The 25,422-nt window shown below is 40.5% G+C and overlaps 3 protein-coding genes and 1 pseudogene across 3 annotated transcripts; all 4 read left to right on the forward strand.

The window, feature by feature from the left end:
• The first annotated feature begins 3,234 nt into the window (after positions 1–3,234).
• Positions 3,235–11,763, forward strand: LOC112881463. Its single transcript, XM_025946162.1, has 16 exons — positions 3,235–3,393; positions 3,733–3,879; positions 4,124–4,167; positions 4,588–4,625; positions 5,332–5,422; positions 6,120–6,225; positions 6,310–6,380; positions 6,990–7,059; positions 7,501–7,563; positions 8,580–8,651; positions 8,725–8,826; positions 8,936–9,010; positions 9,988–10,110; positions 10,466–10,582; positions 10,921–10,977; positions 11,397–11,763. Exons 1-16 carry the CDS (start codon positions 3,367–3,369, stop codon positions 11,454–11,456), a joined length of 1,263 nt encoding a protein of 420 aa, XP_025801947.1. The 5' UTR covers positions 3,235–3,366; the 3' UTR covers positions 11,457–11,763.
• Positions 11,764–15,279: 3,516 nt separating this feature from the next.
• On the forward strand, positions 15,280–15,925 carry LOC112882452 (putative lipid-transfer protein DIR1). The gene has a single exon (XM_025947516.1). It carries the CDS (start codon positions 15,347–15,349, stop codon positions 15,653–15,655), a length of 309 nt encoding a protein of 102 aa, XP_025803301.1. The 5' UTR covers positions 15,280–15,346; the 3' UTR covers positions 15,656–15,925.
• A 2,419-nt stretch (positions 15,926–18,344) lies between these two features.
• LOC112882037 (putative lipid-transfer protein DIR1) lies at positions 18,345–19,022 on the forward strand. Its single transcript, XM_025946999.1, has one exon. The coding sequence runs from the start codon at positions 18,426–18,428 to the stop codon at positions 18,738–18,740; it is 315 nt and encodes a 104-aa protein (XP_025802784.1). The 5' UTR covers positions 18,345–18,425; the 3' UTR covers positions 18,741–19,022.
• A 2,108-nt stretch (positions 19,023–21,130) lies between these two features.
• LOC112880846 lies at positions 21,131–23,701 on the forward strand (annotated as a pseudogene).
• The last annotated feature ends 1,721 nt before the right edge of the window (positions 23,702–25,422 follow it).

Genomic DNA, 25,422 nt, shown 5'->3' on the forward strand with positions numbered 1-25,422 from the left:
TCCAACGGGTTGTGATGGGCAAGGAGTGATGCTAATAATTTTCTATTACTCTCTCCATTCCAAAATGTAAAATAACGTAAAATATTCTAGTTTTATCAAATTTATAGAAAAGACCACCATGAAATTTCATTGAATCCACCATAAATTGTACCTGATGAGGATTACCTCGGATTTATGAAATCTTGAATGGTCAGGCGCGCTGTTTATTATTTGTCCTTGACAAGGATATTTTGATGTGATCTTCTTTGGTCAGGTTTATTTGGTCATCAGGATTACCCTCTGGTGTTGCTTGAGGTAAATTACAATTAAATGAGGCCGGAAGACCTAAAGGGATGACATTGCCATCATATGACATATCATGACCTTGAATGTTCATATTGTTCTTACTCTTTTATTTCCTGATATTCAAGAACACTAACAATTTAATTTAAAGCCATAAAAATCAGCCTGTGGAAACATATACTAGCCTCACTGTTGTTAACTTCATCCATGTATCAGTTACAAAAGTAACTAACACAAAATGTAAGAACTAAAGTTGGGCCAGGACCTTCCATTAGGCCGTCAGCTCATCTTTTGAAGTTCCCAAACTTAGGGCAACCAACTTCAAGTCCTTGCTGTTTTTGCAATATGTGATGATGTCATCTCTAGGCCTGTTGTATGTTAAAATCGTGAGTTGCTTCATAGTGCATATATTTTTGTTTATCTCTTCAACTGAAAATTGAAATTTCACATGCACTTAAAACGATCTCACAAAGTTCGAAGATGATGTAGTTTCTCCATGTTCAGTTTTTTTCTCGAATACGCAAAAGATTTGCGCATCTAATTAAGGTAGAAATATTTGTTACAAACAACGCGCTTCTGGTGAGCGCCCTAGGAGGTCTACAGGATTAGAGCCATGGGCTGGACCATCCTAGCATAGAGAAACAGATTTCGATATTACATAAATGATAGACAACCAGAGAAGGCAGCGAATCAGCCTAGGAAGATGGCTTGCGCTTTTGCCTCTGCCGGCACAACTCATTCCCGACGTCGTCGTTGAAGAGCGCTGCTAGCGCCTCGACGTTGGAAGCGTTGGGCTCGGTCTCAGTCTCGTAGAGGTCCTCGTAGGCCTTCATCGCCGAGGCACATGGCGTTGACAACCCGGTGACCAAACCCAAACGCTGCATGACTAGATAGGATCTCGCCTCGCTTAGAAGCAGGCACCCGAGAGAGGCTTTGAGCCGCTTGGCGCTCGCTTCGCTGCGGTAGCACCACCTTTGCAGGAGTTTGCTTGGGCGGCTCATGGATCAGCGGGGAGGCCCTCTTACTCGTCACTTTGTTGATGAAGATTTAGAGGTGGCGGTTGGCGGAGGCATCGTTGTCCATGGTCTGGTGGGCATCCACCGGCGGTGTACTGGGAGGGTCACCGTCCGCCGTGGGCTCGACCAGACCGGAGCCAGATGGGCAGTCCTCTTCGTGCCCGTGGATACACTGACCTGTGTGCGCTTCATGTTCAGTTTTAAATGTTGCCTAACAAGTTATCCAAGTTACTTCGCATGGGTCTCCTTTGATTGAGCTTTACCAATTTCAAGTTAGGTTCAAAGAATTCAAAAGAATGCAATAAATTCTCAAACAACGACGCGGGGTATTGCCAGCATATATCTAGAAGAAACAGCTTAACCCCGGCCCATGAACTTGGCCCAATAGGGGTACTCGGGACTGGGCCTTATGATGATTAATTACACTATACTGAGATCCATAATTACCCTGTCCCAATAGCCTGGCTAGAGATCCATAATTTCAATTATTAAGGCAGCAGTCGCAACCCATGTTATTTCAAACTTTCAATAGCATTAAAAAAAAGCCTGCCAAGTCAGCAGTTTGCTGATGTGGCAAGAGAATTAAAAAAAGAAAAGGAATGGTTTCTTACATAAGAAATCATGTTTCTTACATAAGAAATCATGTCTATGCCAGGGGATACGGAGAGGAAAGGAGAGAGGAGTAAAGAACTAAAGATTGGATGATAATTTATTTTGACATGGTCAGGACAGTTTGTACTGCATGACTCACTTCTTTTAAAAAATTCCTCGACTCTCTACTTAACTGGTAACTGAGTTTAGTATGAAAAGGGGATTATTTAAGTTTGATAGTACTTCTTAACCTCCCATGTTGTTACCCTGAACGGCTTGACGTCTGGTTCAAACATAGTGTATCTCTGGAATTGCGGGAGCAAGCTAAAATTCATGATGTCCTCAAGCATTCCATACTTGTAAAGCATTCCCTAAAAAGTTATCATGTGGAGAATGTTACCTTCCATTTTAATTGGATGTTCCTCCTATTTATTCTCTATCTACGATATGAGTTTCAACTCACCCCTTAAAAAAGTTCAATACTTAATCCTCAAGTGGTATTTACGTTGTTCAATTTTAGGCCTTTATCGCGCTCTCCATGACCTAACTGTTCGACATGAGTTTTCAGTTCTAAAACAATTTTAAGCTAGCGGATTCATCAGCTCGTTGAACCCTACTTCGTAGAGATCGGGTTGTCACTACCCATCCCTCAAACAAACGTGATTAACATCATTAGAGCAACTCTATCAGAGCCTTTAAACAATCCTCTATTTTAAATTTAGAAGATTAGACTAAAAAGTGCACTCCAACAAACTCTTACTCGACCCTCCATTTCTGAAAGGCCTCCAAAATCCCTCCTCCACGCTTTATTTGTAGAGGATCTTTAGAGCAATTCCAGCAATAGTCCCTAAATCAGACTCTCCAAATGCTAAATGGGGTTGCTTCTTCATGAACTTCGAAATTTGCTTCAACTTGAGTAGTAGCTCTCAATTTTAACTTAGGCTCCCTAAAGACCCTATAGAAATAGAGGATGAAGGAGGAGATTTGGATGCCTTTCTAAAATAGAGGGCCTAGTAGAGGATCTGCTGGAGTTATCTTTTTCGTTTAACCCTCTGAAGATAAAGATCTATTTAGATGCTATGCTGGAGTTGCTCTTAGGAACTCTCTATTTATAAATTGAAAACTATTGCTAAAATTGGATCTAATTTTGATTCTTAAAAAAATAGATGCAAACTCTATTTAGTATTCGTAGGATCTGATTTTGGAACTACAGGTGGAGTTGCTTTTGAACCAGCGGTGAACCAAAATTGCACACACTGGAGCAACTGTCGCCGTTGGATCAGAATGGACGGGTGGATCATGGACGGGGCGGGGAACGGCGGACCGCGCCCGGAAGCTGCGATTGTGCGGTGCTCCCTCCACTTCCGGTTTTCCTCCTGCTTCCGTTATCCGTTAGCCGCCTCAATCTCTCTCCTGGGAGACCAAAAAACAATAAGAATCAAAGATCCTCGCTTCCGGTCGCCCTCCTGCACCGCCGATGGGCGCCGCCGGTCTCCTGGCACCGGTATCCGAACCTCTTCCTTTCTCCTTCCCCAGCTCCCTTTCCTTTTCTTTTGGTTCTGTTCGTGGAACTTAAAAGTAGCAGGCTTTATTGGTTTATTTTTTCGTCTTCTTTTTCTTTTTCTTTTTCTTTTTCTTTTTCTTTTTTGAGGTTAGAATGCCAGCCTTCTCGTGCAATGGAAAGACACAAGTTTTTGTTAGTCTTGATTCGGTATCGTAGGGATTATATTTGATAAACTTAGGAGTGAACAGTTATTTTTTCAATCCTTGATGTTGTAATCTCCGAGTACTTTATTCAGGCGATAAGCTCGTCATTGAACATCAAAACATGACTACATTGCAGGGATGGGCGCAACAGTTCAGACATAGTGCTGATATCAAAATATTTGGTTCAAATATGACTCTCCACGGAACCCACTATGCATTCAGTTTTCGATGCTTTGCTGCCAATGGGCGTGGCTTTGGCGCGGATTCGACTAACAAGAGAAAAGTAGGTAGCTTTAATGCTCCATTTCCCTCCCTATTTCCTTCCATCTGCATCATACTACACGTTTGACAAGCACTAGTTTGAGCAAAGACAGAAATAAAACCATCTTCCAACACTACTAGAGATTCTTAATTCCGTTAAATTTCAGTGATGTACGTCTTGTCCAGTTATTAGGAAAGCCAACTTGCACTGTATCTGAAGGAATTGGAGTCTCTGATGGTCTGATATGCCTTCTCTTTTCTCCCAGATTAAAAGCAAGAGGAGGCCAAAAGATGTTGCAGTGGAACCAAGGTAACTCACCTTGGGCATTCTATTATAGGATTTATTTTCTTCGCATTAGAAATGAATTCTATTCTTATCAGGAACTTTATGGTTTGATGATTGGCACATTATTTTTTTCAGAAAAAAATGTGACTTATATTTTGCAACAGCTCAGATGGTTATATGATAGATAATTGAATCATGCATCTAAATCCAGAATTTTTAATTTGTTTTTTGTCTAATGGTATTAGTTATTTCCTTTTTTTTGTTATAGTCTGTTGTTCGAATCCTGTGACTAAGGATTTGAGGAACTCTTTGATCAAATCCGTTTGCTCGAAGCGTCGGACTAATGATGTTACTTGCTCATATATTTTTTAGAACTTTAAAGTAGTGCTATGTTGTTTTATACATATAATTTCATTAGTTATCAAAATTTTTCTTTTCATGCAGTAAGGTAATATCTGGAAATCCAAAGAACATGGACCAATGTAAGTTGACTTCAATTTTCAGTTAACTTCATGTACTGTGATACTTGTCCCTTGCTAATAACTGCTCTTGCACACCTGTGCTGTTTTCTGCATTATCCTCGTGATGACTTAAGTTTTCCCTGAAATTGCAAAAGTATTTGATCACTGACAAAAGTTCATTTACGCTCAATCTTATCCATCTTACTGGCCAGATCTAGACAGGGTGATACAATTGTTGATTGACTCGGATTATTCCCCTACTATATTGTGCATTCATTGATCTCGAGACCTTTGTTTTCCATTAACTTTAACCACTAAGTTGTAAGATCCTTTATATGTGTTGGTTTATCTCTTTTTTTTCATTTAGATTATATGAATAATGGCTAAAATCATCGTTGCTAGTTTTATCATGTGGCTGTATCTCATAGACTTAGTTTTAGTGTACTCGAATTCGCTAGTATTTCATAGATTTGGCAAATGTTTCTAAAAGCTGTTTCTTATCCTTGATTGTCTTGATGTACTCATGTGCATATGCATCTGTAAATGCAGCTCCACAAACATGGTAATTTCCCGAAGGTCAACCATTATGACTTGTTAACCTTGATGTTTGGTAGATATGTCTATTTTTCGTTACCTTACCTATTTTCCCCTTTTCTCTATGTTGAACTCACCTAATTTTGCTTTTACCAGTTGTATTTCTCAATATTTGGTCATTCATTGTTCTTAGGGGTGCCAGAATTAAGAACTGGAAGTGAAAACAGATCTGGTAAACAAGTCATGGATAAGCAATTTCTGCAAAAAGTGGAAGCAGTTAGAAGGTAATGACATATATCATCAGTCATCATGCTACATCTTGTGAAAAAAAGGTTCACTTGTCATAGGATTAAGTTCTATAGCTAGAGTACTAGCTATTTTTGGAATATATAAGTACAAATGTTGCTCATTCTTGATGATTTATATATGGGACTCATAATGCACATCTAATGTATTACAAATAATTTTGCTCTTTCTTGATATATATAAGTAGAAATGTTTCTGATTATTGACAATCTATAAATGGGACTCAGAAGGCTTGGCTAATTTATTACAAAATATAAAATAATCATGTGAGGTATTTTCCTGAGTATTCCACATTTAGCCAGTCCCACCATGGCATGCTGCACTCTTGGATGTCTGACCTTTGTATTGTCAAGGCTTAGACTGCACCTGTTCCAGTTCTGCCTAGACGTCCATATGACCAATGCCGCATATTTTCAATTGGAAATTTCTTCAGTTTCTATGACTTATTCAGAAATATTCCTTACTTCAAGGCATGTGTACATCAATGCAATTTGGATAATATATCGTAATTTGCATGATAGGTGCTAGCCTGTGGTAATAGCTACACTTGTAGTTACCAAATAGGCACTGAAAATGTATTGTTTGGTATACTGCTTGTAAGCATTGTCCTACTTTAGCAGTTTCTGGTGTTCTCAGCTCGGTTGCTTGTGCTCTGTTCTTTTATGTTCTGTATAGGTCTGCACTTGAGAAAAAGAAAGCTGAAGAGAACAAAGATTATCAAGCTATTGATTATGATGCTCCAATTGAGTCAGATAAAAGTACAATTGGCTTTGGTACAAGGGTTAGTATTTGTTTTATGGACTTTCTCATGTTTCCTGTGTTAATTAATCTTCAGATCTTATGTTTATCAGAATTCTCTCAGTAGGTCGGAATTGGCGTTGCAGTTGTTGTCTTTGGACTAGTCTTCGCTTTTGGGGATTTCCTTCCTTATGGAAGGTAAATCTTCATCTACTGCACAAGTGGGCCACCAATAGTCTGTTCCTTCATTGCCGTTCTCTCCATAGCCTTTGCATTTCATATTAATTTTCTTATTTGTGCGGGTTATAATGTTCTGCTACACATTTTCTCTGTTTTGCAAGTTTCACTTGCCAAGATAGTTCAATTCATTATATAACTGGCGTTCTGTCCTTACTGAATGTCTTAGGACCATGCAGAATGGTGGTGTTATAATATTCTGCAACACATTCAAGTCATGTTTCTTATTTGGTGAATGTTCTGACAAAATAGGATTATGAACCTGGAACATTCTAATAAAAGTTTTCAAAATTGCAGTTGAAGTCAAATTTTTTAACTTGAAAATTCGAAATTGTTTATTGAAAGTTCCAGCCTCAGTCTAATGTTTGACCTACTGTTAAAACCTCAGTTGTTGTTTCTTTTAAAGTCAAAACTAGATGATTTGCATGAGGACTGAAGGGGAAGGGCGTTGGTTTCTAAGGCAACCAGCATGCGATTGTAGTAATGGAATAGAATATAGATACACATGTGAATAAATATTTTCTTGCGCATGTTGTGACTATCATGTAACTCCTACAATCCTCCTTTCAGTGTGAGCCCTAGCAAAGAAAGTGCAGTAGTTAAACAAAAGCTTTCTCAAGAGGAAGAAGCAAAATTTAAGGTAATCATTTTCGCCAAATATTGTAGGTTTCATTTGTTTACTTGAATGTGAAAAGGAAATACATTAATTAAAAGAATTATCCATGAATATATAATATTTCCAATGAGGGTGGGATTTTATTTTTCTATCAGCAGTTCACCTGAACTATAATATTGTTCAGGTAAGATACCGCAGGGGACAAAATGATTACACTCTAAATGACATATAGCTGAGTATCAAGGAGGAGCATGAGTCTAGGGCTATTTAAAAGTCTGTACTGTCACCCCTTAAGTATTCAGGTATTGCACTATTTCTGAATGTGCAATACTGCCGTATTTTGCTTCTGATGGTATGATTGTTTTAGAATTGAAGGAACAAAGAACTGTATTCCTTTCAATTATTATTCAATTGCTTTTTGATAATTTGTTATCATATTATGATATTGTCAGTTTTTCTTACTAGAGTGAACTACAAGGTTTTGAAGCAACACTGAGCAAGTCACCTAATGACCCTACTGCTCTTGAGGTGAACTGTTATCCCTATGACTTTGAACTGTTGACCTTTTGTTAACATATCAAATCAAATCAGTACTCCATGATAGAAAAACAGTTGTGATAGCCATTAGGATGTGAACAGAACACAATTGCTCCTTTTCTCTCTACTAGAACTGTTACGTTGATTCAGTGAAGGGCATGGAAGATCATCTAATTCGTGATGCAACTGCATCAGGTTAGAACTATGACCACAAGTACCAGTTGGGAATTGGGAGTGTGGGGCCGGGGGGGGGGGGGGGGCATGGTTTCTACAACTCAGGTTGCATTAAGCTTTCAGTAGGTTCTTTTCCTTGCCTTCTGACAAGCGCTCTCATCAATCCATGACTGTAAATTTCGCCACTTTCATAATAATTAACTATTTCATTTCTTTTTTTCCCTACGTGTCATTGCAATTAAAAGATAGAAATATTTGTGACATCCGCCCTTCCAGTCACCTTTCACGACTTCACCAAAGTCCACAGAAAAACAATAACACTGATGTGTTGGAAGGTGCCAGCTGCCATTAAGAGCATTCTAGACACACAAATAGCACTGATGCGGGATTCCCATTAAGAGCATTCTAGACACACAAATAGCTTGGGTGGTGTTTAGAGCAGTGTTGGTTTTTCTGGTTCAGATTAGTATGTCTGAAAGGAAATTTTCAGAATGACAGCATGCATTTGAATTTTTTTTTTAATGTTACTTTCCCCCACGACCAGCACCTACCACCGTCGAGCTACCCATCCCGCAACCAGTACCACCGAAGCTACGACCAGAAACATCTACTCCATTACCTCCTCCACTAACCTCTGACAAAGGGAATGTACGCTTTCCAACCTAAATATCTGCAGGCTTTCCTCATTAGAAAGAATAGATAGCCCTGTGCCTTTAGCATAACTATCAATTTTTTTACCATTTAAATACTTAAATTTTCTTGAGTTTTTTTAATTTAATTTCTACTTTTCTTGTTCCATCTTATGCATATTCATTTTTCATATGGCTGCACAGGGTGCGGCAGTATCATTGGTTGAACTAGGTGAGTATGAGAAGGCATCAACGTTTCTTGAGAAGCTAGTTAAGGTATGCTAATTGTTCGCTCCTTGTTGTCATTTAGATAGTCTGTCAAGCTATGAAATTATTTATCCTGATGCAGGTAATCCCTGATAAAGCAGAAGCATACCGTTTATTAGGTGAAGTAAAGTTTGAGCTCAAGGATTATGAAGGGAGTTCGTCATCATACAAAAGTGCTTTATCTGTAAGTAAATCTGTATGCACTTCTATCCCATGCACTCTTGTTTTGTAACTATATACTGCTCCCTTTCCAATAACACTTGGCTATTCTTGTACTAACACTTCTGAAACAGTCATCAGACAATATTGACTTTGAAGTTCTCCGTGGCCTGACAAATGCATTACTTGCTGCTAAGAAGCCAGATCAGGTTTGTAAGGCTCTATTTAGCATCACAATAATTCTACAAAAAACATTTCGATTTTCACCTTCTGGGACAGTTATTAGTGGACTACATATCTTTTGAAGCATTGACATGAAAAACTTTCTATAATTACTAGTGAGTCAATAACTGGGCCTAAATAGAATATGTTGAGGAGATGCCTTGGTTACAACTGAAACTCAATTATACCTCTTTACTATAGCCAAAGTCCACTTTTCTATCTGGATCTGCATTACCAGACATGTTACATTTACACTATTGTAACTGGGCGAATAATCCCCTCTCCTGGCTTCTGATCCAACTGGGTTCCATCCTAAGTATTGATAGTTCTAGATTTGGTCCAACAAATCATCCAGTAAAAATATAATTGGACCACCAAGTCAGCTGCTAAGGATCAGTTTCTATCCCTTTTTTCCGTTGTGTTCCTTCTCCATTTGCTTCTTCCTCCGTCATCAACCTGCCTCCTCAATATTGACACTGAAGCTCATGACATGTTGAGAGGGTGCCTCACCGACAGGCTTGCAGCACTACCAACCCATCTGCCTATTTTTCGAGTTTCAGACATGCCCATTTCAGTGCCGCTTGGGATGAAAGCTGAGTTTGATTGGGTGCAGGGTGCTGGGTCCTATACGTGAGGGGTGTTGTCTATGTCTGTGTCTGGCATTAAAGGTTGGTGTTGGAAATCAAACATTGGCGTTCAGGGGGTGTAAAATAAATGTTATCTGTGTGTACACTGCTTACAAGACATCTTTCTAACCTATGACAAGAATATTTTAATATAGTAAGCTTCAGATTGGAACATTAAAGCTCAACCTATCATTTTCTCAATAATTCTAGTAGCTGTTCAGAAAGATAACTCTACTGAATGATTTAGTTCTGCAAACTTCAATTCTAGTTTGATTGATTACTTCATTAAAAAACATATGCCAGTTTTCATTAATTAATACATGCCCAAATTTCTGAAGGCAGTTGATGTAATTCTGTCATGCCGTCAAAAATTGAATGAAAAGAGTCGAACACGACTTGCTGATTTGGAGGCTGCAAATGACAGTGGTGGCCAGAAGCCTCAAGATATTGACCCCATCCAAGTAAGTGTTTTGTGGTAGCATAGTATGTTCTCTTATTACCTATGCTTTCATAAAAAGAAACTAGCCAAACCCTTGTGTATTGTAACGGAAAACCAAACTCATGTATGACAACATAAGTTTTGACTGATGTTAGACAAACGGATTTGTTGCCTAACTTTTTCATGCGAGTGTTTATATATTAGATCAGGCACAAGGTCATAATGCTTATTTACTGTATAATCCTTGTGACTACAGTATTATTTGTGTAATTGATGTTTATAGGAGAACTTACACTTTAATCAGTATGATTTGTGTAATTGATGTTAATAGGAGAACTTACACTTAAGTACAATGTTCTTTTCAAATTCTATCACAGGTTGACTTGCTTTTAGGGAAGGCTTATTCTGACTGGGGCCATATCAGTGATGCTGTTTCCGTCTACGATAAATTGATCAATGAACATCCTGAAGACTTCCGTGGTTATTTAGCGAAGGTATTGATAAAATTGCTAGGGGGTTTTATGCTATATCTAGGAGTTTGAGTAAATCTTTTTAGCACAATAAATATCAAAGGTCAGGAATGCTCTTAATTATTCCAATAGATTTGAGATGCTAATCAGATATAACCAAATTTAGCAAAATGAATATGTATCTAAATCTAATACAAACCTTGAGTCAGCTCTTGGATTTGACTACTTCAGTTTTGCAGTACTGTCTTCTTAACAGATTATTGTTTCTGTTACGAACCAATGCCAAGCAAAGACCATATTCATAGCAGTGAAATTCTTATACACCAAGCAATCATAATTGTTCTGTTCTTATCCATTTTTAGGGAATTATATTGAAGGAAAATGGTAAACCAGGTGATGCAGAAAGAATGTTTATTCAGGTACAATTTTCCTTTGTGTTATGACATTGAGAATTCTTTACAATACTAGATGTAGTTCTTTCATATTTTGTCAGTAGAAAGAATGATATCTATCAAGGATAGGGATCAACATGTTTCGTCATGGTCCTGCAACTTTTTTTTTCTCGAACACGCAGGAGAGCTGCGTATCTTTGTATTAAGATAAGACCATAGGCCAACTGTACCTTTATATGCCACCAAAGGCTGTTTGGATTGGCGATCTTGATCCATATCCATAAGACTTGGTCAATTAGAATTAAATCCAAAAAATCCTAAAGCATTCTGCACCTCATCCAAACCGGCTGTAAGATGTAAAAGTGAGCTGAGATGAATATAAAAGGGAGCAGTCAATAGAATCAAATGTCTTCGTATTGCAATGTATGACTTGACCTTCCATGCAGGCGAAATTCTTCGCCCCAGAGGCAGCAAAGGCGCTCGTTGATCGCTATGCACAAAGATAGTCAAGAAGATGTTTAATGGGCAGTTTTGGATCATCGAGGTTATTCCGTCCATTTCTAGGCGCAGATGTAGGCAATTCTGAGTAATTTTACCCACTGCGCCAACCTGTAGATATTGGCATGGACGACCAGCAGCATGCTAGGAACTTCTTGTACCATAGTAAAGTTAAAGGAACCTGGGACATTCTGTATTGTACTATTGCTTTGTATGATGAAGCAAAAGGACTAAAAGAAACTTGGATAAACATTTACAAATGTTGGAACAAATTAAGTTCCTGCTTGTGCAAGATGGTATGCTCCTGTGCAGCCACGTGAAACCTGATCGTGTAGTGATTTTTACATCGTCTTGCCTTGAATAGTAACCAGGGGCATGTATTTTTATGGCTGCTGTTTAACTGCAGTTGCATACCCTGTGCAAGGTTACAGATTCCAGTTGCAACAAAGCGTGTGAACAGTATTGTTTGTGCTTCTGTGCTATTGTTTATGAAATTTGCTAATTCCCTTGCCCTTTCAATTCCTTTGCCACTCTAAATTGAACCCTGCAACTCTTGCTTATTTATCTTGATTCAATTTGGAACACGGCATCTTTTTCTCCCATTCCTTCTGCCTTGCAAAGTGACCACCTGCTGGATTGGAAAAAGCCCGACCTTACTTGTGGAGAGTGAAGTAGAGCACAAAGGCCTTAGGGCCCAATGGACTATTCTTTTGATGGTAGATGGCCGAAGAAGTATCTCACTTTGCTGTTGCTCTTTCTATTGGGCCAGATTGTGCCAAGGGTACAAAGGCTTTGGGCCAGTACCCTCGTGTTGGTGCCATTCCACCAACGGAAACATGCACGAAATATAAATACTTTTTTTTGCGGATAGAAAATATAAATAGTTGTTAAAAAAATATCACCAGTAGGCAACTTACGTGCTTTTACTTGGTTAGAATAGTTCTTTGTTAGGATTTGCAAAAAAAAAATTAGGATGAGTTAAAAACTAGTTGAACTATAGTTGCACATCTAGATAGAATGATCTAATTTAAATTTTGTGCAAATTAATAGAAGTCATAGGTTAAAGTTTTTAGATTGTTTAAATCACTTTCTTCTTTTTAGGTTACGAGCACCAATTTTTTCACTGTACATGACCAAGAGGCTACTTCAAGCAATTTTAGCTACATGCAGAAAGGATGTAGTGCTTAAAAGAAACAATGGGAATTGTTCCTACACTGGATAGGCACATTGCTCATCCTAGCTCGGAGCCTGCTGCCACTAGTCTCCAAACAAATAATACTGGTGCCAATCCAACAAGCAGTTGAGGCGCCGTATATCGCGGTTGTTCACGAGGTGATCAAACGACAAACAACCTCCGATCTTCTTTTTAAGATTACACGTAAAATTCAGCCAGTTACAACGCACGTATACTCACCTTTATAAACGCACGTACGTAAATTCTACCATATGAGTATTTTTAAAAACTGAGTCGGCGAATTCTCGAGATTGACGAAGTCTCAGCACAGGCGTCTTGTTATCGACGGGAAATCGACTACCACTGAAAGCATAATACCATTAAATTTTAAAAATATTCGCTCCAACAAAAATCGAATCTAGAACCTAAGGTCCCACTGGGTTACACGCTCTTTCGCAAACCTCCAATCCTTTGCAACTCACGGCCCGCCTAAAGTTAGGCACTGATTGACTCTGGAGTCAATCCTAGTTGGTGGGCAGCGCCTCTTGTTTGTTTGCTCCTTAATCTCTTCTTTCTCAAAATAATGCCAAGAAAAAAATTCAAAGTGTTCAGTTAAAATAATGGATGAATACAATAAGGGAGGTGGCACTTGATGACACCCTCTACCAACCGAGCGAAACGGTCCGCTGGCATCCTTCTAAACGATTTAGGAGAATGTTTGGAGTTATTGGCCTGCGGAAGACCTGAGTTCTCCTCGTTTAATGTTTAGTTTAGTTCATCTAGTGTTCAAGTTGTTTCTTATTTATGTAATATCGAAGTTGTTAGAACTCTGAACCTGCTCTTCTCTACCTTGAATAACAGAGCGGTGCCCCCGCAAACTTTTCAAAGAAAAAGGAATGTTTGGTATTATGCGGAGATAAGAATAGCTAGAGCAACATCGTGAGTTTCTCTGGTTGAAAGTGGATTGTACCTTGGTATTGTTGAAGATTAGGAGATGGAAGGCAATCGGAAAAAGTTAAATTTACTTCCCCAAACTATAATTTGGTTCAATTTACCACCTAAACTATGCTATTTAGTTCATTTTACCCCCATAATATAATTTATCTTTTTTTCTCCATACATAAGTTAAATTTTAATTTTAAATTTTGCAGGATAGTAGTGGACATCACAATGCATACTAAAAAACTGTTAGAATTTTTTCATCATTTTTTCATCATTATCGTATAATTTTGAACTCCAATGATTAATTTATTATTAAATATCCTAACCTATCAAAATAATGATAAAAAGTTTTGATGTATTTTTCTAACATGTGTTATGGTGTTAACTATCATCTTGTAAATTTCAACTTAAAACTCTACTTATGCATGGAGAAATGAAAAAGATAAATTATGTTAGGGGGTAATTTGAACGAAAGGGCATAGTTTGGGGGGTAAAATGAACCAAACGATAGTTATCCGAATTTTGGCCAGATGAGAGGAGTAATTTAGCGTTTTTTTCAAAAGCAATCTAACTCTACTAAAGTGAAGCTTATATTTTATTTGGTTAAGTTTTTTTTTAAAAATCTATCCACCAGGTTCAATTTGATTCCTCGTGCTTGGCAGGGTACTCGTAATTTCTAACGACGGTATTTTTCCAGTGGTAGTCCACATGGCTCTCGAAAAATAAAACATCTCAGATGACTTTGTTGATCTCAAAATCCGTCCATGGAGCAAGAAAATGTCATCCGGGAACGAAAATTGCAATTTTCAAGTGCATTCGCGCATGACCGTCCTCATGTTTGTAGAAAGCACATGTATATCTGATATCCGCAGTCCATGGCTCCATGGCACGGCTGATAAACAAGAGTCCAATAGCGTGGGTGCTAGGGCCATCGTGTCTCTTGTATCAACCATCAAGCTTGTCCGTGCCATGCCACGTCAGCGGATCCCGGGAAGTCTCCCGGCCACAAGTTCCCGGCCCGGTGGGCCCGGCGCACTCGCCGGCCCGGCTGGGTCTTCTTCTTCTCGTGCCCGTGAACCTGATCGCTGAGTGGCGCGCTGACATGATCAGGGTACAAACGGACAGGGAACCTTCACGGGCTGCGGCTTCGCCTGCCTGCCTGGGGATTCGCCAGCCGAGTGCCTGGGTTCTACTCATTTTACAGATAGGTACACCCATCAATTTGGCAGCCGCGCAACGGCAACAGTAAGGCGAGAGAAGGATAGTTTGTTCCATGAATTTTAATGGAGCCATGAACACATTTTGCTGGTGGGGAATTCTGAAGTTTTCTTTTGGGATCGAGCAATACATCTCAACACGTGGGTTGAAACATATGCCTATTGGACATGTAGCGTGGATCGAGTCTAGTTCCACCGAAGATGGCCGAGCATAAAATAAATATGTATGGAATGGTGTAGCTATGTGTTTGCACGAGCGTCACAATAAGAACAACTAAAAACCATTACTTTTTCTTAAGAAAATATCTATTACTTTGCTTATAAGCGAGAGATCATGGTTGCCAAAAAAGAAATAACACGCTCGCAAGTGCAACGGTTTAACCCGAGGACCATTCGTGCAAAACCGAAAACTTGTATGGGGCAAAGCCTAAAACTCCCACGTCCCCCCGCGCTACAAATACCCCCCGGCAGGAGTCATCCAGTCACAGACACAATCATTCCAGAGAGTTCACACACCCACACCAGTAGTCTAGCTGCCGGCCGCACAGTTTGCTGTCTCGACGACATGGCCACCACCACCTGCAGGTCGTCGCTGCTGGCCGCCGCCCTCGTGGTGGCCGTCCTCGTCGCGTCGGCGGAGGCGGTGTGCAACATGAGCAACGAGCAGTTCATGTCATGCCAGCCGGCGGCGGCGAAGACGACGGACCCGCCCGCGCCGCCGTCGCCGGCGTGCTGCGCCGCGCTGGGCGGCGCCGACCTGGGGTGCCTGTGCGGGTACAAGAACTCGCCGTGGATGGGCGTGTACAACATCGACCCCAAGCGCGCCATGGAGCTCCCGGCCAAGTGCGGCCTCGCCACCCCCGCCAACTGCTGAGATCGTCGATAATATAAAGCTTAGCTTGTTGCCTCTTGTGTGGGTCGATCTTGGATCTTGGGCGTTCGTTCTTTTTCTGAGGAAACTTGGGCGGCGTTCGTTCTTGTTGACTCGTTGTGACGTGCTCTCGTGCATGTGCGCGCTGCGTCGTCGGTGTGTGCTTGTGTGTGTGTGTCATCGTCGCATGTATACATGTATCCATGTCGTACGTTGTGCCTTCTATATGTAACTGTGTGGTTTTGATCCAAAACGAGGTTCTTACTGCGTGCTTGTCTTGAGCGTAGAATTACCTGTGCAAGGACTGGGGATCGATCTCTCCGTACGAGACACATTTGTTTCTTGTTGGATGAACGTACTAGAGACGCTGACAGTTATCCTCTCCACGCTTGACCACCCAGCATTTACCATAGGCACGATAGCTAGGCACACCGGAGAGAGGGAGGTGCGTTCTTCCCGATCCCTCTCATACTAATCTTTTCTTAGAAAAAACAATTATCTTTGATCTTTTCGACTTATAACAAGTGGCGGATCGTGAAAAAAAATGTAAGGGAGGGCCAAATTATTAAAAAACTATTTATCAAGAGGCTAGCTAATAGCTGAATAAATATTAGATTTCTCATAGCCAGCCCTTGAAGGGAAGCCGGAATCCAGTTTCGTCTCTACTGGGTTCCACCTCGTGTGTATAACCATAGACGATGGCCATGATTAGGAATGCTGATGGCAGTCATTTATTTGGCCTGCGTTAAGTCGTTAATAAGATGACGAGATTACGTGCCCTCGTCGTCGCTTTTACTCACCCCTGGTGAATGGAAGGCATGTACACCTGACACCCACATGCATAGACATCTGATCTGATGACGTGGGTAGCTAGCGGACATGCAGTCCGTGAGCAGGAGCAACGTACCTTTTGGCTGGATGCATGCGATGGACGTCGATTGGATGGCAAAGTACATGTGCACGTTCCGGATTCGTTCGTCCGGCAAGATCGACAACGATGCGCGCGGTCGGTGTGCAAGCCCGATAGGCTCTTAGTGGGCCGTGTACTACTTGAAGCTGGGCCTAACAATCACACACGGAATGAATTAGTAGTAGTTGGGCTACAAACTACTTACTAAGTGAATCCAGTTGGCCCAATGGTGTACAAAGCCTCTTTTAGTTTAACAAATAGTACTTGTTTGTTTCCGAAAAATGAGGTTCCATTTGGAAAATTAGTTTTATTTGTAGTCGTTGAATATGAACTAAGTCACAATGGAACTATACCATTGAGCATCTTCGTTGATGAAGTACATTCAATTTCCATAAACTAAAAAAAGTTTACAAAAATTTAGAGTAATTGTTGAATTTGAATCCAACAGTATTTTTTATTATGAATCTGATGGCACCAACTTTGTATCACAAAAATTGTGTAGTACTGATTATTTACTATGTAATTTTTAGTCGAAGACTTATCCTAACAAAATTGAATAAGCCTTATACTTTCAAAGGAACAACTATTAGAAAACACCCTATCAATCCACCTCAAAATATCAATCCACCTCAAAAGTAGTTGTAGGAAGATGGTACATCTTCCTACTGATACTTTTGAGATGAATGAAGAGGTTCAGGACCATTGGTATAGGGTGGTAAGTCATTTTTATTACCGGGCGGTATTAGTACTTGATACTAACTTTTAGTACCGATTGTTATTACCACCCGGTACTGAAGGGTCCTCCACGGTTGCTTCAAAAGGATAAAGGGTCCTCCACGGTTACTTTAAAAGGAAAGAAAAGTATATCCCTCTCAATCATAACTGATGGTAAGGGAGGAGGTCACGAGTTTGAATCCCGGCCATCACACGCACGCGTATTTTGTGTGGCTTATGCCTTTAATCAAATTTGCTTTCTCTCGTTCTATTTCAGAGTATCCATTCATTCGATACTCATCTGCTTCTAGTTTGACTTTCTGTAATCGAATCCGAGCTTTTTCGAGTTGTTCAAGGGTCCCTCTACGCAATTCTTCCGAATTTCGAATAGTACTTAAGATCCGAGACTTGCGCGTGTGCGGGCCTCTTTCTGAGTTTAATATACTTTTTTGACCCAAAATGCTTTGGTACGGGTGGAATCTTCACCAGGTACTAAAGAGATACTTTGGTACTGGATGTTTTACCCGGTGATGAAAACTGAGATTTTTAGTCTTGGCTTCGCAATACCGTTGGGAAACCGGTGCCTGAAGGCCTTACCAACCCTTACCAACCCATGCTGATTGGCCTTTTTCTAGTAGCGAACTGCTGCACTCATAGGTACCTTAAGTCGATGAAAATGTACCTGACTAACATGCTATCATTTGAGGTGTTTAGGTACATTTCAAGGATTGTCGAATTTCCTTCTAGCGCTGATGGAGAGGAGTGCAGACTACTGAACCATCACTTACAGGTCATTTGTCTGTAAGAAAAAAGGAGTCAAACTTCTTAGTGCCGAAATTCATGGTTGCTAACCAAGGACTACTTTTCAACCTTTCATATGTGCGCGCATTCACAAGTGGGGAGCAAGCTAAGCTTCCTTTTTGAGGGGTGATGCACTGGAAAACAAGTTGTGGACGAACGAGGATCACATTATTAAAATATCTGAAACGGGGAGCTAGTAGTCAGCCAAACTGCTACTAATTTTTGCCTATAAATAAGAGCCCCGAAGCAAACACTCTCTTCACAACTCCAAAACAGCCAAAGCAATAAACCAAGCCCCTAGCAATCTCGCAAAGCTACAAAAACACACACGGTAACCAAGTAATAACCATGGCAAAGGCACAGGCGATGGGCGCCCTCCTGATGACCGTCCTGGTGGTCCTCGCCACGTCGGCCGAGGTGGCGCACGGCATCTGCAACCTGTCGAGCGACGGCATCCGGGCGTGCCAGCCGGCGGCCGCCATCCGCAACCCGACCAACCAGCCCTCGGCCGCGTGCTGCGCCGCCCTGGCCGGGGCCGACCTGCCGTGCCTGTGCCGGTACAAGAGCGCCGCCGGCGTGTGGGTGAGGTTCTACAGGATCGACATCAACCGCGCCATGGGGCTGCCCGGCAAGTGCGGCCTCGCCATGCCGGCCAACTGCTGATCGCCGTCAGCGGCAGGGTCTTTGCTGCGATCGTCCTTATTACATGCGCATCAAGACATGGGTATACTGCTACGTACTGTATAAGCTAGCTACGAGATCGAATAAACCAATGCAAGCACGTCTGTGCTTCTTCTCCTGGTACAGTGTGATGCTGAGCTGAGTGAGCTTGTTAAATCACAGGGCATTAGTAAGTGTCAGAACTGTATTATATATGTAATACGTGTCCCGTCCACTGCAAAAGGTGGACGCATGAATATGAATTAACAGAGGATCGTTCACGCATCTCCAGAACTGGATTAATACTCGATGCACTATTTTAGCGATGGGAGAAGAGACAAGAGAGTATTACTGTCATTGCAGACACCTTTTTTCAAAAACATGTTTCATGGTATATTTTGATACGATCACGAGTGAAAATGTCCTTGAGACGATGACGACCTTGACAAGCACCTGTTGGTCTTGGGCTGTCAAATCCTACTGAAATTAGTGAGATTATTATATTAAAGCTTTCTACTATATGTTCAGAGGAGAGTAAGAATTAAATTACTGGAATTGTCGTATAGATGTTGATGCAAGGTGAATTTAGAGTATATATAGAAACATTGACTGCAGCTAGTGTGTATTTCTTCCGTATGTCGATTTGCCGCGCCATCTCATTTCTGAATTAGTTCGGAGACGGTTGCCACGGTTTATGCTCGTAGGTAACACACTTGGACATGATAGATTTGAAAGGAATCGGTATTCATAGTGTAAGAGTGGTAGGAGGTGAATTGGAAAATTCTAAAATATTAAACTATGGCTCAAACTACTTAGCACAAAATATAAACTAAAATATATTATCTAAATGTACAACTAGGTTTTAACTAGGTGAAAACCTCATCCCAGAGAGTTTGCAATCTATAGCCAATTCTAGCAAGATACTATACTAAGAATGTAAAGGCATACAACATTGCAATAAGAAATACGGAAGCTTAAAGGAAGAGAATGAGGGGAAGCAAGCTCTCGATATGAAGATTTTTTCCGTGGTATCGGTAAGCACAAGGCTACTCCTGGTCCACGTTGTTGAAGCATTCACTAAGGTAGTGCTTCCCGGTCACCGAGTCTCTTCCGGAACTCTTCTTAATTCGCCACGAAGGCTTAGCCACCAAGGCTCTCGCCAAGTCCCCGATCACCTTGATGTTGTCTTTACTAAGGAACTTCTCCACGAAGAAAGGGGTTTCCACGTCCCCCGCACAAAGCCGTCGTTGCTGCTCCATACCAAGCTAGAGGATCCATGACTTGCGGCGAGCCACCGAGACTCCAAGAGGCCGGCACACTGAGATACAAGCTTGAGATTCACTCAAGAACCAGCACAAGCTCACAATATTTTGCTCTCACACTCTCTCTAGAGCTAGCCTAACACTACACCTCACAAAACTTATGCTAAACCTAAGGATGTGATCAATGAGCTTTTGGGTGGCTTGGAGAAGTTCTTCAGAGCGTGAATAACTTCCCACGAACTACAGCAGCCTCAAATAATCCGGAGTGAGACCTTATATAGCCGTCGGTTTAACCGGTCACTCTAAATCTCCATACTAGCCGTTGAACGTCTCTCTGCCACGCCTGAGCTTGCTTGCGTCATTACATCGACGCAATGCGCCGACGCACTATCGGTTCAACCGGTGCTAAAGATCTTTTGTTGTTCAACTTCAAAAACCTCTCAGGCAAACTAAACAATCAATGCACCGACTCTTTATCTTGCACCATAGATTCAACCGGTCCTAAAGCACATTTTGCCCAAACCTTTTTGGAGCAAACATGGGTACTAGTAATCAACTGTACATTGCATTGGCGTCTTTTATTGCACCGTCGGTTCAACTGGTGCTGTTGACTTCTTCTTCACTTGATCGGCATTGCAACTACCAATGCACCGACCCGTTATATTCTGAGACCGTCGGTTTAACCGGCGCATATATTTACTTTGAACTTTGTCCAAATCGTCGCTGCGGTCATTTGAACACCTCAAACTTGGGTATCTTAACTACAACTTAGGTATCTTGACAGCGATTTGGACCATCTTGTATATGGATTGGACTCCATTTATAGGATCTAGAAATCCTACGAACTTGAGCTCACAAATCCATAGGATCTATAAATCCTACAAACTTGAGCTTACAAACTCGTTAGTCCCGTTAACTATATTGTGAAATATTGTGCTTGCTCGCTTCTTCTTTTTGTCTGCGATCACTAGAAATAACAAGCCCAACAAAACAAGGAACTGTACGTATATATAGCATTGACTCATAATTCGATTTAGCGCATCAAATTAGCGTTGGCTTGCACTTGGCTGTAAAAGAATGGTCAATTAACAAAGACAATATTTCACAACAACATGTTGTGTGCCTGTCGACATGGGCATCAAACTTTTGGAGGCCTGGTCCTCAAGTGCTATCACGCATGCGTGAGTAAGACCTGAGCTATCGGTCCATGAAGACTCCATCATGGGTGCTTGCCCAACCCAACAGCGCTACTGAAGTCGGCATAGTTCATTTAGAGAGCCAGACATTATTGACACGAGAACATTTGGGCAGTGTGATTTTCTTAAGAAATTCACACGGAGGCCTGATAAGTTTCTACAATGCTCCAGTAGAACTTAAACATTTATCAGCGGCTCAGCGCTACTGTACCTTAAAATCACACATGTGACATAAATATTAGCGTTGTAATTAAAGTATGCAACTGAAAGGGAATATAACATTATTATTACGTTTATTTACTGATTTTATATGCAGAGTGTATAGATGAAAACAAACAACCATGCATGGGGTGAATAAAAGATTCAGCCAAAATGTTAGCTAGTTAATTATGGAGTTGATTTTTTTGGCAAATTTTCTTATTATTGGGGGTCTTTAATTTATTTGAACATGCATCTTAGCTAACTATATTCAATAAACGAAACTGTAGCACCGTACAATGATCTCAAATTATACTGTAGCACCATATAATGATCTCAAATTGGTCCTAGATAAGAGGTACTCCCTCAATCTCAAATTATAGGTTTTTTTGGCTCTTCTAAGTACATAGCTTTTACTATGCATATAGATAAACGCTATATCTAGACATATAGTTAAATCCAAAATGACCTAAATTTGGAATAGATGAAATAATAACCATTACACTGATGATAAATTTTCTCTTAGAAAAAGCTTCTGAAAGCAATTATCCTGTCACAAGAAGGTCGTAGTTTGCCAATTAAGCAATTGCTTTTCACAATTGGATCATTTTGCCACTGCATATAATTTTTTTCAACAATAAGGCTCCTTTTTTAAGCATTTTCATGCTGCATTAACCTTCAAAAAATCATTCAAACATATTTATTATCATCATTTAATGGCCCCACACACAAACACACTACCATTCTTTGAACTTTTCACCATAGTTACTTCGCATAAAAACACACTAAGTTGTTTTTTTCCGTTTAGATTGGTCTTGAATGGCCCATCGTATTCGTTCAAAATATAATTAGGGCATTTCCCAAGAGTGAAACAGATGGCCAATAAAACAATTATAGACTAAAAGTGGCATTCAAATTCTAAATACAAAAAATTGTAACAAATGTACTATACCATCATCCACTTAATAATTTACCTCGTGAGGAAAGTCCGGTACTACGTAGCATCAAGAAATTTGCAAAATAAAGCTTGGTCTCTGAATGGTTTTAAATATGTTCATTGGAAAATATAAATTTATCTCTAACAGCAATTTTACACTCTTAAATATTTGATGGGTTTTACAAATATAATATTCCCTCCCTTTCAAATTGTAGGTCGTTTTAGCAAATCTAGATACATATTTTTTCTTTGTATTTAGGTATGCATCTAAAAATCCTAAAAGATCTATAATTTAAAACAGAGGGAGTACAATGAAAGTTTTTTGGTCCAAGTTGTCCTGAAAGGCCTGGCTATGTCCAACGAGGATGAAACTCTTTAGCAGTCATGAATTTAGTTTCTTCCTTAACAGTTTCCCTCTTTTCGAGGACTACCTCCGTTAAATTAGGTAGCTGGTCTTAGAACATTGAACATCGAGGACTACATACACACAAGTACACATGTTATCTCTCATTTTTGTTTTTGTTGACACAGAACTCATGCACAGCTGGAAATCGCAAAGATCAAAAGAACGTATCACAGCATCTCAAAAAAACACGTATCACAGGACTATTAGGAAGTAGCAATGGATCAGCGTGGGCACGGCATCTCCCACACTGCTCCTATAAATAGGACCTCGAACCAAGCTCTCTCTTCACACCAGCTCAAGGAAAACACAAAGAGCTGAAAACTCCAAACAATCGAGTCACCAACTCTAGCTAGAAAACCATTAGATCCAATGGCAAAAGCACCGGCACTAGCTTAGCTGCACTGCTCCTTGCCATGGTGGTGGCCCTCGCCACAATGGAGGGCACCCACGGCATCTGCGGCATGGCGAACGAGGACTTCAAGCTGTGCCAGACTGCCAGGCCGCGGCGTCCGTGAATGACCCGACGGACAGCCCGTCGGCGGAGTGATGCGCCGCGCCGGGTAAGGCCGACCTGGGGTGCAGCCGCTACCGGCCGGGCGTCGCCAGCATGTGGATGAGGATCTACCACATCGACCCAAGCCGCGCCATGGCGCTGCCGGCAAAGTGCGGCCTCGGGCCGCCTCACCATGCCCAGCAACTGCTCGTGATGCCATGCATCATGTCAGTCGTCACAACGACCGACGAGTCTAGGCATCCATATGGCTTGCTAGCTCAATATGAGCGGAAGGGCGTGAAAGGCGCAAACAATCGAGGTCGCGACGAAGCATCGCAGAAGGCCAGCCTTCTCTCCTTCTGGGACTTCTTTTTCCTTTTTCTTCCACTGCATCCGGCCCATGATTCCTTGATGTACGGGATTATGTGTAAAGAAAGATTCAATTGAAAAAATATATAGTTCTCGAATCAACTATCCAAATTTAATTCCGATTGCATCATCGTGCCTGTAACGACAAGATCTCCAAAACAAGAGTATACTTGACTATATTTGAAAGAAATTTAAGATGGAACAATTTTATTTGAATCGAGAATAATTGTTCCAGCTTCACAATAAAATTATTCCCCTTCAAGAAAACAAATTCCACCTTAAAAGTTATTTAATTATAGTCAACTAGGATCTTATTTTAAAAAAATTTTAATAAGAAATTTAATAATGCAATAAAAATTTGATTTGAACATTTCAGTTAAAACTTACGAATTTATTTACTTCAAATCTCTCTTTTGTACATCTTTTTGGGAGGTGCGTGCATGGGCTGGCCTACAATGATTCCGCTCCCACTCACGCGCACTACCTGGAATAGGGTCCTGTGAAAGGGCCTGTGTGTGAGTGTTATAGTGCGTATGCTGAAATAAAGTTGCTTGCCTCTTGATCCATATGCATGTATGTCAAGATAATCCATAATGTTGTCAAGTGTTGGTAAAGGTGTACCATGTAGTCCATAATGTTGTCAACTGTTGGTGAAAGTGTACCATGTAGTCCATAATGTTGTCAAGTGTTGGTAAAGGTGTATGTTATAGTGTAAATTGCGAGGGTAATAAATTACGAGTTTTTTTACTTTGTTTCTTTCCTTTTTTGCAAAATCGAAGACCTTCCTAGTTGTTACATCCTAGTTGTTACAGTGTAACTTCTGTGGAATACAATTAAGCATGAGTCCAGACTCCACAAGTATGTTCCATTAGTTTGGTAGTATTATGGGTTCCTGATCTAATGTTCAGTACATGATGTTGTGCATTTATAATAACCATGCACGGTGTCATCTTTTATTATGTAAGTTACATTAACGTCTTAGCACTAGCTAGCACTGTTTCACTCTTTAAATAATTTTATAAAATGATTTTAATGGTCCATTTTCCTCGCATTGGGCATATTTCGCCAATTTTCTACAAATATTATTTTTTGCATGACCTACAAGTTTTCCAATAAGTCATATCGCACTTTCAGTCAATTATGGTTTCGAGAGACCACAAAGTATATTGTCTACCAACTGAAGAAATAACTATACTCTGATGTAGAAATAACTAATAGGCATCTCTAGGTTTAATCTCTCTCAAATATTGCTGAAGAAAGTACATAACACGACAGGGGGATTAGTCTCTATGGTTAATTGCATATATAGTGGCTCTGCTATTTACTGAAGAAGAAAATGGGCAACTGAAACCAGAACTGCTAGAACTCTGCAAACTGAGCTACTTGCATGTTCACATTGCTTACTTTTTCAGCCTGTCCAAGCGCACTAATGATTGCTATCGTTCTTTTGAATACAAAAGTAGAAGGCCAGGGTACTAAACAAAGAAATCCATGCATTAGTTTTTCCAAAAAGTACAGTTTCCTATGGTGACAATGAACTGCGCTTTACGGCCTGGCATGCCATCTAAGCTGTTCAGACATTATGAAGAGAGGTCGGCATATATTATCTTTGTTACTTTCTGCTTTCTTTTCTTGATCGGATATTTTTGCTGCATATGTGGCCGTCCCCATCGTTCAGCACAGTACTCACTGATCAGCACAGCATGCACGTTCTATCAGCATGCAGCTTCTCGTTGAGAACTTGAGATCAATCTCAAAATGGAGTGTTTGCCATGACAGAAGCTAATGCTTCAATATCCGGACGAATTCGTCAAGGAAAGCGGC

The sequence above is a fragment of the Panicum hallii genome, chromosome 2 (assembly GCF_002211085.1).
Source record: "Panicum hallii strain FIL2 chromosome 2, PHallii_v3.1, whole genome shotgun sequence".
NCBI classification, from domain to species: Eukaryota; Viridiplantae; Streptophyta; class Magnoliopsida; order Poales; family Poaceae; genus Panicum; species Panicum hallii.